The sequence below is a fragment of the Danio rerio genome, chromosome 16, assembly GCF_052040795.2.
Source record: "Danio rerio strain M-AB ecotype USA chromosome 16, GRCz13ab, whole genome shotgun sequence".
Lineage (NCBI taxonomy): Eukaryota > Metazoa > Chordata > Actinopteri > Cypriniformes > Danionidae > Danio > Danio rerio.
The window spans coordinates 56,974,427-56,990,691 of record NC_141036.1 but is presented as its reverse complement, the minus strand read 5'-3'; the positions used below and the strand labels follow the sequence as shown (position 1 = coordinate 56,990,691).

The window sequence follows — 16,265 nt, the reverse complement described above, 5'->3', positions numbered from 1 at the left end:
AATTTTGTCCCAAAAATTGTTTTCAAAAAAATCAAAACTGCTTTTATTCTAGCCGAAATAAAAGAAATAAGACTTTTTCTAGAAGAAAAAATATTATCAGACATACTGTGAACATTTCCTTGCTCTGTTAAACATCATTTGGGAAATATTTAAAAAAAGAAAAAAAATTCAAAGGGGGCTAATAATTCTGACTTCAACTGTATATATGTATATACACAGGCACACACACACACACACACACACAGTGGAGTAACTACTTAGAGAAGAACCTATAATTTCTGTGTGCAGATTATATTTTTTAACATGGACACGCATTTAAAATACAATCCAACATTAGTTTTTGTAAAAAGATGCACTCGTTTTCCATATTATATATATATATATATATATATATATATATATATATATATATATATATATATATATATATATATATACATATATACATACATACATACATACATACATACATACATACATACATATGCACACCTTTTGTTTTATTTTAATAATTTTTTTAACAATTACATTATTATATGCCTTGATATGTGTGTAAATTGTCATTTTTGGGTGAACTATTCATTTTAAAAAGCGTTTCTTCCACTGATTTGACACTGAAGCAATACAACATCACCAAAAGCAGAGAAAACCCCACAGCACATTTACCATGCAAGGAACGAACTCGATGCATTCGTACCAATACAGTGAATGATGCAGGAAACCTTGTTTGTATATAGTGATCCAGTACTGGCTGTTGGGTCACCACACACACACACACACACACACACACACACACTCGCACTCGCATAGTGTCAGTAACACTGCCACATTCCCTTCCCAACAAGCACATTTAACACTCGCCAGTGTCATTGCACCTTTAACCCTCACCTGATGAGCATGTAAAGGCCTTTTTTCCGCAGGTCAGAGGATCATTATGTCATGTCATCATGCCATAAGGTGGATGTATGAAATGCATGTTTAAACTGAGTTAGTGTTGTAACTGGAGCCTCTTAGTAATCATGTTAAGACTGAGCCCGCACTAATATTTGATGCCATACTTTCTTACCTTTTGTGCAGGAATAGTGGGACCAAAACTGAAAATTTGCTAATTTTCCCATTCGCATGAATGTTATTGCTGATTTGAATGCTGACATTTTTTCCCACAGTTTATTGGGAGGATTAACCACAGCAGAATTTTCATTATTGGCTGAACTTTCCATTTTAAGGGACAGTTTGCCGAAAAATGAAAAAGCTCCTTACAATTTACTCATGCTCAAATAGTTCTCAACTTTTATGAGTGTCTGTCATCTGTTGAACACAAAACAAGATATTCTCAAGAGTGCTGTAAAAAAAACATTGATATCCATAGTAGGAAGAAAAAAATACAATGAAAATCCATGGATGTTTTTTCAACATTCTTCAGAATATCCTCCTTTATTGTAAAAAGCGATTACCTGACTAAAGTAGATAAACGTTGTTTTAAAATAGATTTGTTGATTTTACTTAAAGTGAGTAAATCCAATTCTTTTAAAGCGATTAGTTGACGTTACTTAAAGTGAATAATCCGGTTTAGTTTTAAGCGATTAGTTGACTTAAAAAAAAGTTTTGTTGCTCAAACTAATTTATTTTAAATTGATTCATTTACTTTTCTTTTAGAAAGTGACTAAATTCACTGTTTTTAAAGTGATTAGTTGACTGAGTTTCAACTCATTTCTTTAAGCGATTAGTTGACTTTTCTTTTAGAAAGTGAGTGAATTCATTGTTTTTAAATCGATTAGTTGACTTTAAAATAGTTTTGACTCATTTCTTTAAGCGATTAGTTGATTTTTCTTTTAGAAAGTCAGTAAATTCATTGTTTTAAAAGCGATTAGTTGACTTTTCTTTTGGAAAGTGAGTGAATTCATTGTTTTTAAAGCAATAAGTTGACTTGAAAATGAATTTAAACTCATTTCTTTAAGCGATTGATTGACTTTTCTTTTATAAAGTAAGTTTGTTGTTTTAAAATTGATTAGTTGACTTTAAAAAGTTTAAACTCATTTCTTTAAGCAATTAGTTGACTTTTCTTTTAGAAAGTGAGTGAATTCATTGTTTTTAAATCGATTAGTTGACTTTAAAATAGTTTTAACTCATTTCTTTAAGCGATTAGTTGACTTTTCTTTTAGAAAGTGAGTGAATTCATTGTTTTAAAAGCGATTAGTTGACTTTTCTTTTGGAAAGTGAGTGAATTCATTGTTTTTAAAGCAATAAGTTGACTTGAAAATGAATTTAAACTCATTTCTTTAAGCGATTAGTTGACTTTTCTTTTAGAAAGTGAGTAAGTTTGTTGTTTTAAAATTGATTAGTTGACTTTAAAAATAGTTTAAACTCATTTCTTTAAGCGATTAGTTGATTTTTCATTTAGAAAGTGAGTAAATTCATTGTTTTTAAATCGATTAGTTGACTTTAAAATAGTTTTAACTCATTTCTTTAAGCGATTAGTTGACTTTTCTTTTAGAAAGTGAGTGAATTCATTGTTTTAAAAGCGATTAGTTGACTTTTCTTTTGGAAAGTGAGTGAATTCATTGTTTTTAAAGCAATAAGTTGACTTGAAAATGAATTTAAACTCATTTCTTTAAGCGATTAGTTGACTTTTCTTTTAGAAAGTGAGTAAGTTTGTTGTTTTAAAATTGATTAGTTGACTTTAAAAATAGTTTAAACTCATTTCTTTAAGCGATTAGTTGATTTTTCATTTAGAAAGTGAGTGAATTCATTGTTTTAAAAGCGATTAGTTGACTTTAAAATAGTTTTAACTCATTTCTTTAAGCGATTAGTTGACTTTTCTTTTAGAAAGTGAGTAAATTCATTGTTTTAAAATCGATTAGTTGACTTTTCATTTAGAAAGTGAGTAAATTCATTGTTTTTAAAGCAATAAGTTGACTTGAAAATGAATTTAAACTCATTTCTTTAAGCGATTAGTTGACTTTTCTTTTAGAAAGTGAGTAAATTCATTGTTTTAAAATCGATTAGTTGACTTTTCTTTTAGAAAGTGAGTAAATTCATTGTTTTCAAAGTGATTAATTGACTTTTAGAAAGTGAGTAAATTCGTTGTTTTTAAAGCAATAAGTTGACTGAAATGAATTTAAACTCATTTCTTTAAGTGATTGTTTGACTTTTTTAAGACAGGAATTGTTTTTAAATTGATTAGTTGACATTTTCTTTTAGAAAGAGAGTAAGTTTGTTGTTTTAAAAGTGATTAGTTGACTTTAAAAATAGTTTTAACTCATTTCTTTAAGCAATTAGTTGACTTTTCTTTTAGAAAGTGACTAAATTCATAGTTTTAAAAGCGATTAGTTGGCTTTTAGAAAGTGAGTTAATTCACTGTTTTAAAGTGACTAGTTATTTTGCTAAAGTGAGGAAACCTGTCTCCCTTTTAAAGCAATTAGTTGACTACTTAACTTATTTTTTTCTTAAACTAATTTCTTTTAAAACGATTACTTGACTTTAAAATGAGTTTGAACTAATTTCTTTAAGAGATTAGTTGATTTTTTTTTTAAGGTGAGTCAATTAATTGCTTTTGGAGCGATTAGTTACATTTTCTTTAAAAAGTGGGTAGCATTGTGTTTTTAGCACTTAGTTTTCTTCAAACATTTGTTTAAACTCATTTCTTTTAAAGCTAATAGTGAAGCTTTTCTTAAGTGAGTAAACTGTTTCTTATAAAGATATTGATTGCCTTTGAAATGTGTTATTAGTTGCCTTTAAAATTGGTTTTCTCTAAAAAGTAAGTTTTTTGTTTTGCAAGATTAGTTGATTTTACTCAATACACCCATTGCCTTAATTATTAATTGAATGAAGTATGTACCTTATTATAAAAATTAAGTCAACTTAACTGTTGATTAATCACTTTTTTAAGTAACTAGTTCACTTTTTTAAAGGAAAGTAACTAATATTTTTTTTTTTTTAAGTGTTTGTGTTTAACAGAAAAAGTAATTGTGGATGAGTAAATGATGATTTTTGGGTGAACTGTTCCTTTAAGATAGCTTTTACTGTTATAATAAGTGTCAAAGAATCTCCACATTGATGGAAAAAGCCGTCTGAAATCTGATGAACTTTGAAAATGTATAACAGCGGTTGACTGTTTTGGTTGTAAACATGCGTTTGAACTCATGCTTATGAAATGTATACAAAGACATGCCTTTATATAGTAGGTTTTACCGACCCAACGAGGTGATTTATTTTTTTTATTGACCCTTAGTGTGTGATATTGCTCCTAGACTAATATTCTGATGCAGTATACTTGACTCCTGAAAGCCACGAGCACCTAAAACCAATTAGATGGAGGTGCGAGATGGCAGAATTAGAGAGTGAACTTCACCCGACCTCAATGTTTAAGCAATATTAAGCCACTGATAAAGAACAGTCCATATCATAGCACTTCCCAGTAGATCCAATGAATGAACACAAAAAAGCAAGTCATTTTGGCTCTGTATGTAATAGTGAGAGAACTTTGTTCGGGATGATTATTTTTTAAAGAAATAAAATTTGTTTTTTATTAAACCGTGTTATGTTGCGAGTTCTGTTTTTATGATTTGGAATTGCATTATGGGGGCTTGATCTCTCCAACAACTTTTGATGTCGAAAATTTGACAACGTGACTATTATTGACTTATTTAATAGTTTAAACTGATATGTTTTTGTTAATTATAGTACATAAAGAAAGTAATAACCTGGCAGTACATTTTCTGTTATTTTACAGATTTAATTATATATGATTTCTTATATACACTGACCGGCCACTTTATTAGGTACACCTGTCCAACTGCTCAACGCAAATTTAGAGAATAGCCAGACTGGTTCCAGTTGATAGAAAGGCAACAGTAACTCAAATAAGCACTCGTTACAACCGAGGTCTGCAGAAGAGCATCTCTGAACACACAACACGTCCAACCTTGAGGCGGATGGGCTACAGCAGCAGAAGACCACACCGGGTGCCACTCCTGTCAGCTAAGAACAGGAAACTGAGGCTACAATTCACACAGGCTCACCAAAACTGGACAATAGAAGATTGGAGAAACGTTGTCTGGTCTGATGAGTCTCCATTTCTGCTGACACATTCAGATGATGAGATCAGAATTTGGCATCAACGACATAAAAGCCTTGCTGCCTTGTATCAGCGGTTCAGGCTGGTGGTGGTGGTGGTGTAATGGTGTGGGGGATATTTTCTTGGCACACTTTAAGTCAGTTAGTACCAACTGAGCATCATGTCAACGCCACAGCCTACCTGAGTATTGTTGCTGACCATGTCCATCCCTTTATGAGCACAGTGTACTCATCTTCTGATGGCTACTTCCAGCAGGATAACACACCATGTCATAAAGCGTGAATCATCTCAGACTGGTTTCTTGAACATGACAATGAGTTCACTGTACTCAAATGGCCTCCACAGTCACCAGATCTCAATCCAATAGAGCACCTTTGGAATGTAGTGGAATGGGAGATTGGCATCATGGATGTGCAGCCGACAAATCTGCAGCAACTGTGTGATGCTATCATGTCAAGATGGAGCAAAATCTCTGAGGAATATTTCCAGTATCTTGTTAAATCTATGCCATGAGGGATCAAGGCAGCTCTGAAGGCAAAAGGGGTCCAGCATGGTACCTGTAAGGTGTACCTAATAAAGTGTTTATTGTTTTAAACTGCCAAAATGTCAATGAAAGACACTTTGTTAAACCACAGAGTTGAATTTTCAACATCATAAGTCAACAAAGCAGACATTAAAACCAAAATTAGAGATTTAAATCTTTTTTTTTTATTAATAATAAATAAAAATATAACAGATTTCAGTCCTCACATCTTGATCTCTGTTGGATTCTATATTGTTGAAACTTCAACTCTGCAGTGTAACAAAGTGACACTTATGTGGTTTTTGCTCTGATTTTCCCTCCCACATGCTATTCAGTTAGAAATGACTCTTGAATCAAGTTAACCTTAAGTCACTTTGATTTAAATGACATTAAAGCTGACTTGTATATCTTTAAATTCAGATTTAAGTTAAAACATTATTAACTAACAAACATTGGGAATGACATGAATATGCAGCTCATCATACTTTCAGAATAAGACATTTCCAAAAGAGGATATTCAGTGTGGGGAAAAAGCTCGTTTTTACACTATAATACATTAAACATAATATATTACAAGTGGGCAACAGTGTGGCTCAGTGGTTAGCTCTGTCGCCTACCAGCAGGAAAGTTGCTGGTTTAAGTCCTGGCTGGGCCAGCTGGCATAGCTGAGTGGAGTTTGCATGTTCTCCCCGTGTTGGTGTGGGTTTCCTCCGGGTGCTCCGGTTTCCCCCACAGTCCCAACACATACACTATAGGTGAATTTTATTTTTTATTATTGGGTAAGCTAAACTGTCTGTAATGGATGTGTGTGAATAAGAGTGTATGGGTGTTTCCCAGTACTGGCTGAAAGGGCATTCACTGTGTAAAACATATGCTGGATAAGTTGGCGGTTCATTCCGCTGTGGCGACCCCAGATCAATAAAGGGACTAAGCTAAAGGAAAATGAATGAATTGATAGTTATAAACTTCTTATACAATTTCACAGTTTTTACACCTTTGTACTGTAAACATTTTGTAATGTAGTAATTATTATATTTTAAGTCACAAAAAAAATCTGAAAATCTGGTAATATTGAAGAGAGAGAAAAAAATATATATATATATAGTTCACAGTTGAAATCAAAATGATTAGCGCCCCTGTTTATTTTTTTCCCACAATTTCTGTTTTACGAAGAGAAGATTTTTTCAACACATTTCTAATCATAATAGTTTTAATAACTCATCTCTAATCCCTGATTTATTTTATCTTTGCCATGATGACAGTAAATAATATTAGACTAGATATTTTTAAAAGCTTTTTAAGCATTTAAGCATTTAAAGGCTTAACTAGGTTAATTAGGTAAACTAGGCAGGTAAGGGTAAGTAGTTATTATATAACGATGGTTTGTTATGTAGACTATCGAGAAAAATATTAAAGGTGCTAATAATTTTGACCTTAAAAGGGCTTTTAAAAAATAAAAAACTGCTTTTATTCTTGCCAAAATTAAACAAATGAGACTTTCTCCAGAAGAAAAAATATTATCAGACATACTGTGAAAATTTCCTAAATCTGTTAAACATCATTTGGAAAATATTTTAAAAAGAAAAGAAATTCAAAGCGGTGCTAATAATTCTGACTTCAACTGTATGTATGTATGTGTGTATATATATATATATATATATATATATATATATATATATATATATATATATATATATATTTATTTATTTATTTATTTTTATTTTTTACTCTATTTTTCTCTATCTCTGCTTTCATCCACTTTTTATTTTTTATTATTGAATTAAAAAAATACATCACTGCATTAAAGAGAAAATACAATAACAACAAAATAGGAAATAGAAGAGAAAAAACTTTACAAAGCATCGATCATTAAGAAAAAAGATTATCTTTAGCTTTAAAAAACTTTTAAAGCTTTAAAAAATTATTATTATTATTATTAATAATAATAAGCCTAAGAGATTCAATATTGAACAAAATTTCAGCAAGAAAAGTACACTCTCAGAAAAAATGGTACCATTTTGTACCACAAAAGGTACAAACCCTTGTCACTGTGGCAGGACCTTTTTATGGAACAGAATTGTAGTTTAAGACAAAGAAACAAATTTGTACCATTGCAGTTTGTACCGTTAAGGCCGTGATTTGTACCATAAAAACCAGAACGTACTTTTGATTTTTAAAACCTGCAGATACAATAATGTGCCTTCAGCAAAGGTACAAATCTGATCCATGAAGACAAAACTACAGTGACAAGAATTTATTAGAAAATGTTTATTAAAATGCCTTAAATATTTAGTTTACAATAGTTTTGTTTTACCAGTTGTTTTGTTTTATAGAACTTAATAATGAAAGTTTATGAGTTTCTTTGTTTTTAAATGATGATTCATGTTTTAATATGAAAATTATTCATAAATCACTTTGCCTTTCCAGTCATAATTATTTTCAGAAATACTGTATTAAAGGAGCTGTCCAACACTTTTTTATGAGGACAATTGTGTACCTTCATTTCAGTTGTACCATAAAAGGTACAGAGCAGTCTCATTAGAGGCCTTTCTGTACCATGTAAGGTACAACTTTTACAAAGGTACAAAACTGTTCATTAAGGAGCATTATTTATACCACCGTCTACCTTTTTTTGTGAGAGTGCATTAAATCTAGTTATTGCCTTTAGGAACTTATTTTTGTGTATTAAAAATAACAGTGTAATAGAAAAAAAAATAACAGTAAGATCGAGAGCATGAACATTATCAGAGAAATACGACGCATTTAAATCATATCTAAACAAGAACAATAAATAAAAAATCATGTTCTTCCAAAGCAGTTTTACATGAGTGCAATTATAGAATGAGTGAAATAAAGTTTCTTTATGTATATTGCAGAAAGTACACGAAGTAGAAATGGCTATCAAAATAATGAGCAATTTGGGAATTTGCAGGACATACATTTTAAGATTTTGCAAAATGTGTCTGATTTTGTTTGATATGCTGAACTTTTCAGGTAATAACCATACACTCTTCCGTACATTTATGAATATAATATTTACCTATTAAAATGATGACGAGTATAATGATGATGATGATGATGGACGCTCTGGCTTAAAACCACGTTACTTCCCTCGCGGGCTCGCGCTTCTCTCCTCAGCCAATCAGCTCGCGGCTCTGGCGGGGTTGCGCGCACGGAGGATCAGACGCTCCATATTTAGCTGCAGCGAGTCTCGCAGAGGCTCTGAGTGTTTGAGAAAGCGGGCAGAGAGAGAGAGTTCTGCTCCCAACTTACTTTATGTCACCACTGGCGGAAAACCACGGGAATACGCGCTTATAAAAAGCCACTAGGGCCGAGAGCGGAATTCATGGCAGACCGGGGACTTTAAGCGAAGACACGACTGGATTTTTGTTTCCTCTCAGATGGGAATGTAGCTTAGCTGGTTAGCCTGGCCACTAGCAGTAGCAAGTTAGCTCTGTCGAAGAGCGGAGGCGACATAAGTGGACTTTTACTTGCTATAACGTCATAACACCTCTACAAACCGCCCCAGTCTTTCCAAAGACGTGTTTCTGAAGGCGTCGCCGTCACAGAAACAGAGACTCGGGACTGAATTTGGGCTGACTGAGAGGAACTTACCGTTACCGTTTTAGCTAGCTGGCTAGCTGGCCGTCACGTCAATCTGTCAACCGTACCCGAAATCCCGACCGGATAGTTTGAGACACATACCGGGCAACCAAACATTTTCTCCGGTGACACACGAGCCTCAGGGAAGGTGGACTAATACCGAGAGGAATCGCTTGCGGTGGGTTAACGCAACCGGTTTGTGCGGCCGTAGGACAGTCAGAGTTTCTGAAGTTCATCAACTGCGAGCCGGGGACGGAACCGGACAGAGACCTCATGAATGGAAATCGGAACTACAGGTATGTATAATGTTACTTTCCGCACATCTGTCTGTTTGCAAAATGAAGTCGTGACGGGGACTTGAAGAGTACTTTGATTAGTTTATCTTCTGTGTTGTGTTGGTACATGTATATATGTGTTTAGATGTTTGTAAACATCAGATTTATATACATGTGCATGTAAAGCGGCGTTATGGTTGAGCAGATGTTTGTGCCTGTGTTGACAGGTCTAACCTTAGTAGTGGCTACTAGTGACAGTAGTGTACTATTCACTGCACTATTAAACCAAGTGGCAAGCGAATGGACATTTAATGTGGATGTGGGAAGTCATTGTTCGTGATTTATACCCCAAAAGTGTCCACTTTGTCTTTGGGAACAGCATGTAAATTCAGATTTTGCTTAAAATGTAGACAAGCCTTTTTCTCTCCCCATGTGAATGGAGATATCAGGGAATTTGAAATGGTCTTGGAAACTTCATGAAAAGCTATCGTCTCACGGATATCTGTAGTTTTGCTCTGTTCTGTAATATTGCTCCTAGTGCCATAGTTGGGTTCTGTTGTTTGGTTGAAACCATTCACAAATTGGTTTGAATGATTTTAAATTGAGTGGAAACAAATGCATTTTAAATAAATAGTTTATTACATTTCAATTAAAGAACCTTTATTAATTAGACATTGAGCAGAATCATTCTTGAATAATAATTGAATAGTGCTCAACCTGTTTCAGAACAAGAAAACTAGTTAATCTGCAACTCGACTTTGCATTATTATAAGAACATAACAACAATGCTACTAAATAATAATGATTTTATATATATATATATATATATATATATATATATATATATATATATATATATATATATATATATATATAAATAAAATCTGTTTGGTTTTTATTATTAATCCTATTACATTACTTATGTTCATTAAAAGTAAATATGTGTCAATTTGTCAATTTTAGGAAAAGCTAAAAAACTTTAAGTGTTTTTAAAAGCTTTTTAAAATGTATTCGGTCTAAAATGTTTATTTTTGAAAAATGTTTTATTTTAGAAGTGCCCAAAGTAGGGCCCGCTGGCCAAAGTTGGTCCTTGGCAACCTTTGCTTTGGCACGCCATCTCATCTGAAATGAGTGTGAGAATGATGGGAAGTTGGTTGGGGCGAATGCCTTGACAGAGATCGATATTTTAAATTTCACATTACCTTTGTGGTTAAGGAGCTACAAAAAAAAAAGGTTGTAAATGAATCAGACTTTTAAAAGCTAAATCTGTAAACTTTCTGTCTGTTAACTTGACAGAAAGAGGACAATGCACAAGACTTCGGCGAGCAAATCAAGGCATAGGCAGGAGCAGCTCGACGAGTGTATTCAGCATTGAACTCCATTGTGTTATAAATGGAAGTTTTAGTTTTTTACTAACAACAATTTTTAAAGTTCGGTATAAAATGAAAAAAAAAAACTTTAAACTGAATCATTAATTAATGTTTTAAAGTAACGTTTTCTAGTTATTTTTAAATGATAGCAAATTTAGAAATTAGTAAATTACCCTTGGCAAATTTAATGTAATACGGTTTGATATTAACTTCGGCTCACAGCCCTCAATTAAGTTTGGTTTTTGGCCCCTCCTAAGAAAAAGTTTGGGCACCCCTGTTTTATTTAAACCTAGGCATGGGATGATAACCGGTTTCAAGGTTTACCATGGTTTGAAAAAGTCGAGGTTTTACACCTGCAAACATTTTCTGAAAAAAAAAAAATTTAATAAGTATTCACAATACCGTAAAACAGTGATACTTTTATCCAAGCATATCATACTATCAGAAACTCAACTGGCCCATGCCTATTTAAACATTTAGTGTAGTTAATTTGTATCTAAAAGCCTGTCCCCTTATAGAATTTGTGAATTCCCAAGATTGATCCATAGACTAATGTTTCTGTATAATACTGAGTTCATGTTTTTACTGTTGTTGTTCTAGTGTGGTTCAGATCAGAGCAATTATCTCATTGTGCCTCATCGTGGGCATTTTAAAGGCTAAATGTGAGTCATTTTATGAAATGAAGAAGCACTGGTCAGACATGATGGGGGCGTTTTCCTCCTGTAACAAACCGTAAGAGGGTTATAATCAGGCCAGGTGAGTGAGTTCCCATAGCCTCACTGACCTCGAGGTCAGAAGTTCATTACTGGCATGACATTTTAAGTTCCCATTTTTAAGTGCCCTCAGCCAAAGTCACATTTCTCATTGCTTATGGCAGTTTTCTTGAATGATGCTTGCTCTGTGTTGACTAATGGGGCTTGTCAAAAGTCTACATGTTTGGAATACCCCATCTGAAGGGGCTTTGTGGAGAAAAGTTATTTGGGTTTTCCCTTAAAACACATTCAGTGTTTCTAGAGCAATTCTGGGAAATCGTGTCTATTTTTAGATTGTATCAAGATGCTTCTTATGTTTGGAGATGCAGTAGTACTCCACAATTGATTCGGTACCCTAGTTTAGGCATTATAGCCGGTATTCTGATGGTATGATGTGCTGCATGATATTGAAAAAACTGACTTTGCGATATTTTATTTTTCCATAAGATATATTGCAATATTAAATATTTAATTTCACCAGATGAAAGGAATGCGTGTTTGGAAAGAATTCACAATTTTTTATGCTTTTGGGATGATTTTGCAAGGGAGTACATCAACATAGAATATAATAAATAAAGCAATCACAAACATTGAAAAATATATAGTAGAGCAACAACACTGTGCAAACAAAATATACAGTGCTGCTATATGATTTTCTGCAATATTTAAATGCATAAATTTAATAATCACACCATATAGTATATATACATAAATGCAACTAATTTTCCTTAAGTTAAAAATGTAATCTCTTATGCCTGAATACTTTTAAACTGAATTAAATGTTTAAACACACATAAATAATAAATATTTTGGTAATTTTATGGTTAAACGTTGCTAAAGCTCCACAAATCATGAGTGTTTTCAAATGTGGTTTTAAATTCTGGTCAATAATACAGATTCAACATTGTAAATCCTGTAATGTGATTATTGCGGATGTGCACATTACAATACTGATGCTGCTACTCTGTAGCCCTAATTATAACCTTAGATAGAAAATATCACTGTTTTTATTACTTCTCTAAAATATGTTCTATTTAAATGTTTGGGCAAAAAAAGTATTTTCTTTCTAAACAAAAAACATGACAGAGCAATGAATGAATGAATAAATAAATAAATATGAATAAGAATAAATAACATTTTTTTATTTCTTTAATGTAAATCTAAGCAACACATTAGCTGAGTATGTCCAACAAATGTAGTCAAAGACTGCTGAACCTCTGTCTGAAAAGCACTTTTGATCATCTGTATTATGAACTTGTTTGGTATTTTCATCTCTTTGGAGTATAAATGTGTATAGTCTGTACAAAGTATGAAGCAGACCAGTCGAGTTGTTGTCTTGTGGCTCATGGTGCACTTGCGCCACTCTTTCATCTAAATGCGCCTGGAAAGCGTGAGTGCGTTACACTACACTTCAAGCTTGGAACTTTAAACTAGCGCACAGTTGGCATGACTGTTTAGTTGCTGCAGTTTTGTTCCGTCCAGGAACACTGTGTTAAGAAGTCTTTACGATTAATTAACCATGACTAATTAAAGCGCAGTTAATAGTGAAATCGGTTTATTATTGCATCCCTATTTACATCTTGAAAAGGCAGCTTTGGATGCCTTTCTTTTTTTTTTTTTTTGGTTATGAAGGAAGACACTGGCACTGTTCATAGGTCAATAGCATGCTTGAGTGTTGGCGCATAAGCAATTTTGTTTTTCTTCTGTATGCTGAATCATGGGATGACGATTAGCTTTTGATGTCCATTGCTGCTTGAGATATGGTTGCCCATAATTAAATGTCTAAAATAGTCTTTGACAACATGTGAAAAAAAACATGTATACGGCAGGAACAATAGAACTAAAAACTTTTAGTGTTTTTTTTTTTTTTACCGTGAATTTTCCAAACCGCCGTAAACCTTAAAACAAGTAATCGCTGCATGCCTAGCCAAATTTTAAGAATATAGAAATTGATGATTGTATCCATAACCATTTATGCTGGTGGAAAGTAAGTGGCCTTGTCCATGAAGAGCCCTAACCTGTTCAGTTTTTTTGGGTTTGATGCTAAATATGGCATGACTCAAGGTGTTTAATAATACCAGATGTTTCTTTTCGCTAGTGTGAGGAGGGTCAGTGCCAAGGGAAAGCCCCTGTCATGTCTCATTTCGAGGTATTACTACAGGTGGGTGGGTACAGAACAGAATGATGTTGTTTTCCCACACAGGTTGTATAAACTGTTGTTCAGATTATTCGAGAACATGAAGATTGCTTCAGCACCTCATGATCAAAGTGATTTCCTTGTAGATTACAGTTTGTGCTCAGCATGCTGCATTGACATTTCAGTGCTTTGATGGCATGGCAAAGCACTCTTCATCTTATTCATTGAGTTTTAACAATAGCGCCTATATATCCCCTCCCACATAACATACTATAGGTGGTTTCTATGGTGAGTCCAGCTTGCCTTAAACTTGTATTGTGGATAGTAGTGTTACTGCCACACAGTGTAGTGAGTGTAATGGTAAAACAGTGCTGCTCTCTGTCAATAGCTGTTATTTCCATCCATTTATTTTTGTGTATTATATGCGTATTGTGTTCTTAAACAGAGGTAGAAACATGTACTTGAGAAAATCCTTCAGTGCACCAAATATGCGTCTCTTTGCGTCAGCACAGCAGATATTGTGTTTGGATAAATGGACTAACCAGCTGACCAATCTCATTGCACACAGTCACAAATGGTGTTTTAAGCATTCTGAAATGCCTGAGCCAGAGTCTATCATCAAAATGATTGTTAAAGGGGTGGTCCAGAATGTTATTTTTAAGGCTTGGTTGTGTTAATAAGATGCAAAGCAATGTGTGCTCATGTTTAACTTGAAGGAAATCGTGTTATTTTTTCATAAATCTCACTTTGATTATACACAGCTACTCAGCTAACATGAAAACGACTGTCATATTTCCTAGTTCCTCTAAAAGGCCCACCCTCAAGTGACTCTGATTGGTCATCATCATAATATGCTGTGATACGCCGATCGGCTTCACGTCACGCCCTGACAAGCACGCGCGTTTTGTGTAAACAGTCAGTCAGTCAGTCAGTCAGTCAACACGTGTCTGTAACGAGTGAAAATGGGATGCGGCTCCTTTAACTGTTTCTGTGCCTTTTAGTGTGTTTATGCGTGTATACGATGAAGTATTTGTAACACGAGAAGCGCATGTGCGCGGGAGAGATTTTTATTGTTCTTTTTCTCTCATGCTCGGATTAAGTTATTTTCTGTGGTGACAGAATAAAGCACAAGATGTGAGATGAGACCTTTGTGAGCCTGGATTGATTTGTTTTTGATGTTACACTCCAGTTGGGAAATCATTGCTGTATTTTTTTTAAATCAATGCGTTACAGGACGTCTTTCATGCATATGCGGAATATGCCTGTGTAAGTAACATGAATCGTTCACATATCTTTTGCGACTTTATTGTCCGAGTTGTAAAACGCATAGCATAGCTGCCTATAGAGAGAAATTCTGCCGTCTCACACAGATAGACGCAGGTGCTGGCCAAGAGTGCGTGTATGTGTATGTGTGTGTGTGCGTTTACAGCCGTTTGATAAATATGGATTTGTAACGTTAGCTAAGTCGTTAGCGGTTACCATAATTTCCCGTTGTTTACATCTTTGCTACAACACACCGTTAAAGTTAGACACTGTACATGTCATGATCAATTTTAACAAATAAAAACACTTACAGGTCATGACTCAGAGTTCACAGCGTCTCCTTGCTCCATCTTTGAGAAGATTTTAACTGAATCCAGCACTGAACTGGGAGAGATTCTGGAAGCTGTGTTTTGTCAAATCATGCTTGCTATGTATTTTATAGTTCTCTGGAACATAATTAATATTGAACTGTAAGCACTTCTGTGTTTGGGTCGTGTCATTTGGAAGCCCAACAACAGAAACAGAACAGCTCTGTGGAAACAGCAGGATGGCATTTCTCTCTCTGCAGTAACGTTACAGCGCCTCTGGCCACGGCCTTTACCTGCGCAGTGTGGGATGCGCAATAACGAACTTTTGTGATCTCACAGGGGGCGGAAGTATTTTTTGTAGTCCCCAAAATTCGTTAATTGTAGGCGTTGCTAAGCTAACTCTGTACAAATCAAGGTCTCCCTTTGCATTAAACTTTGAATATTTTACATTCAGAGATGCTGTTTATGTTCACACAGATACATTACACATCAACTGAAGTTTAAAATATAATATCGTAGTGGACCACCCCTTTAAATCACCTCCTCAGTCTCTCAAAAAATAGTTTTTCATCTTTAAATGCAGCATGAGAAGAAAATAATTGTTGGCTGAATTTCATTTGTCCGCTCTTGGTTGCAAATATTGTATGTTATATTGGGGAAATAAGTCACTGACTTCCTTGGTTTCAGTAACTTACTATATATATATATATATATATATATATATATATATATATATATATATATATATATATATATATATATATATATATATATATATATATATATATATATATATATATAATAAGAAATGATGATTTTGCTCTGTTGAACCTAGGGCTGTGCAATTAATCGAAAATCCGATTTCGATTATGGCTTCTAACGATTATGAAAAACTATTATTATTATCGAGATAAACAATGATTCCATTATTTACCGCCCCCTTTCCAGTTGTCCTCA

At 33.7% G+C, this 16,265-nt stretch overlaps 1 protein-coding gene across 5 annotated transcripts in view; it reads left to right on the top strand.

Moving 5' to 3' along the window:
- The first annotated feature begins 8,789 nt into the window (after positions 1-8,789).
- The window catches only part of ago3a (argonaute RISC catalytic component 3a), a 74,146-nt gene continuing 66,670 nt past the window's right edge, over positions 8,790-16,265 (top strand). For 4 of the 5 annotated variants that reach the window (XM_087286109.1, XM_087286108.1, XM_087286107.1 and 1 more), the window contains exon 1: positions 8,825-9,499. In XM_087286109.1, the coding sequence (XP_087142235.1) occupies positions 9,481-9,499 (19 nt within the window). In that variant the 5' untranslated portion in view covers positions 8,825-9,480. 5 annotated transcript variants of the gene reach the window in all.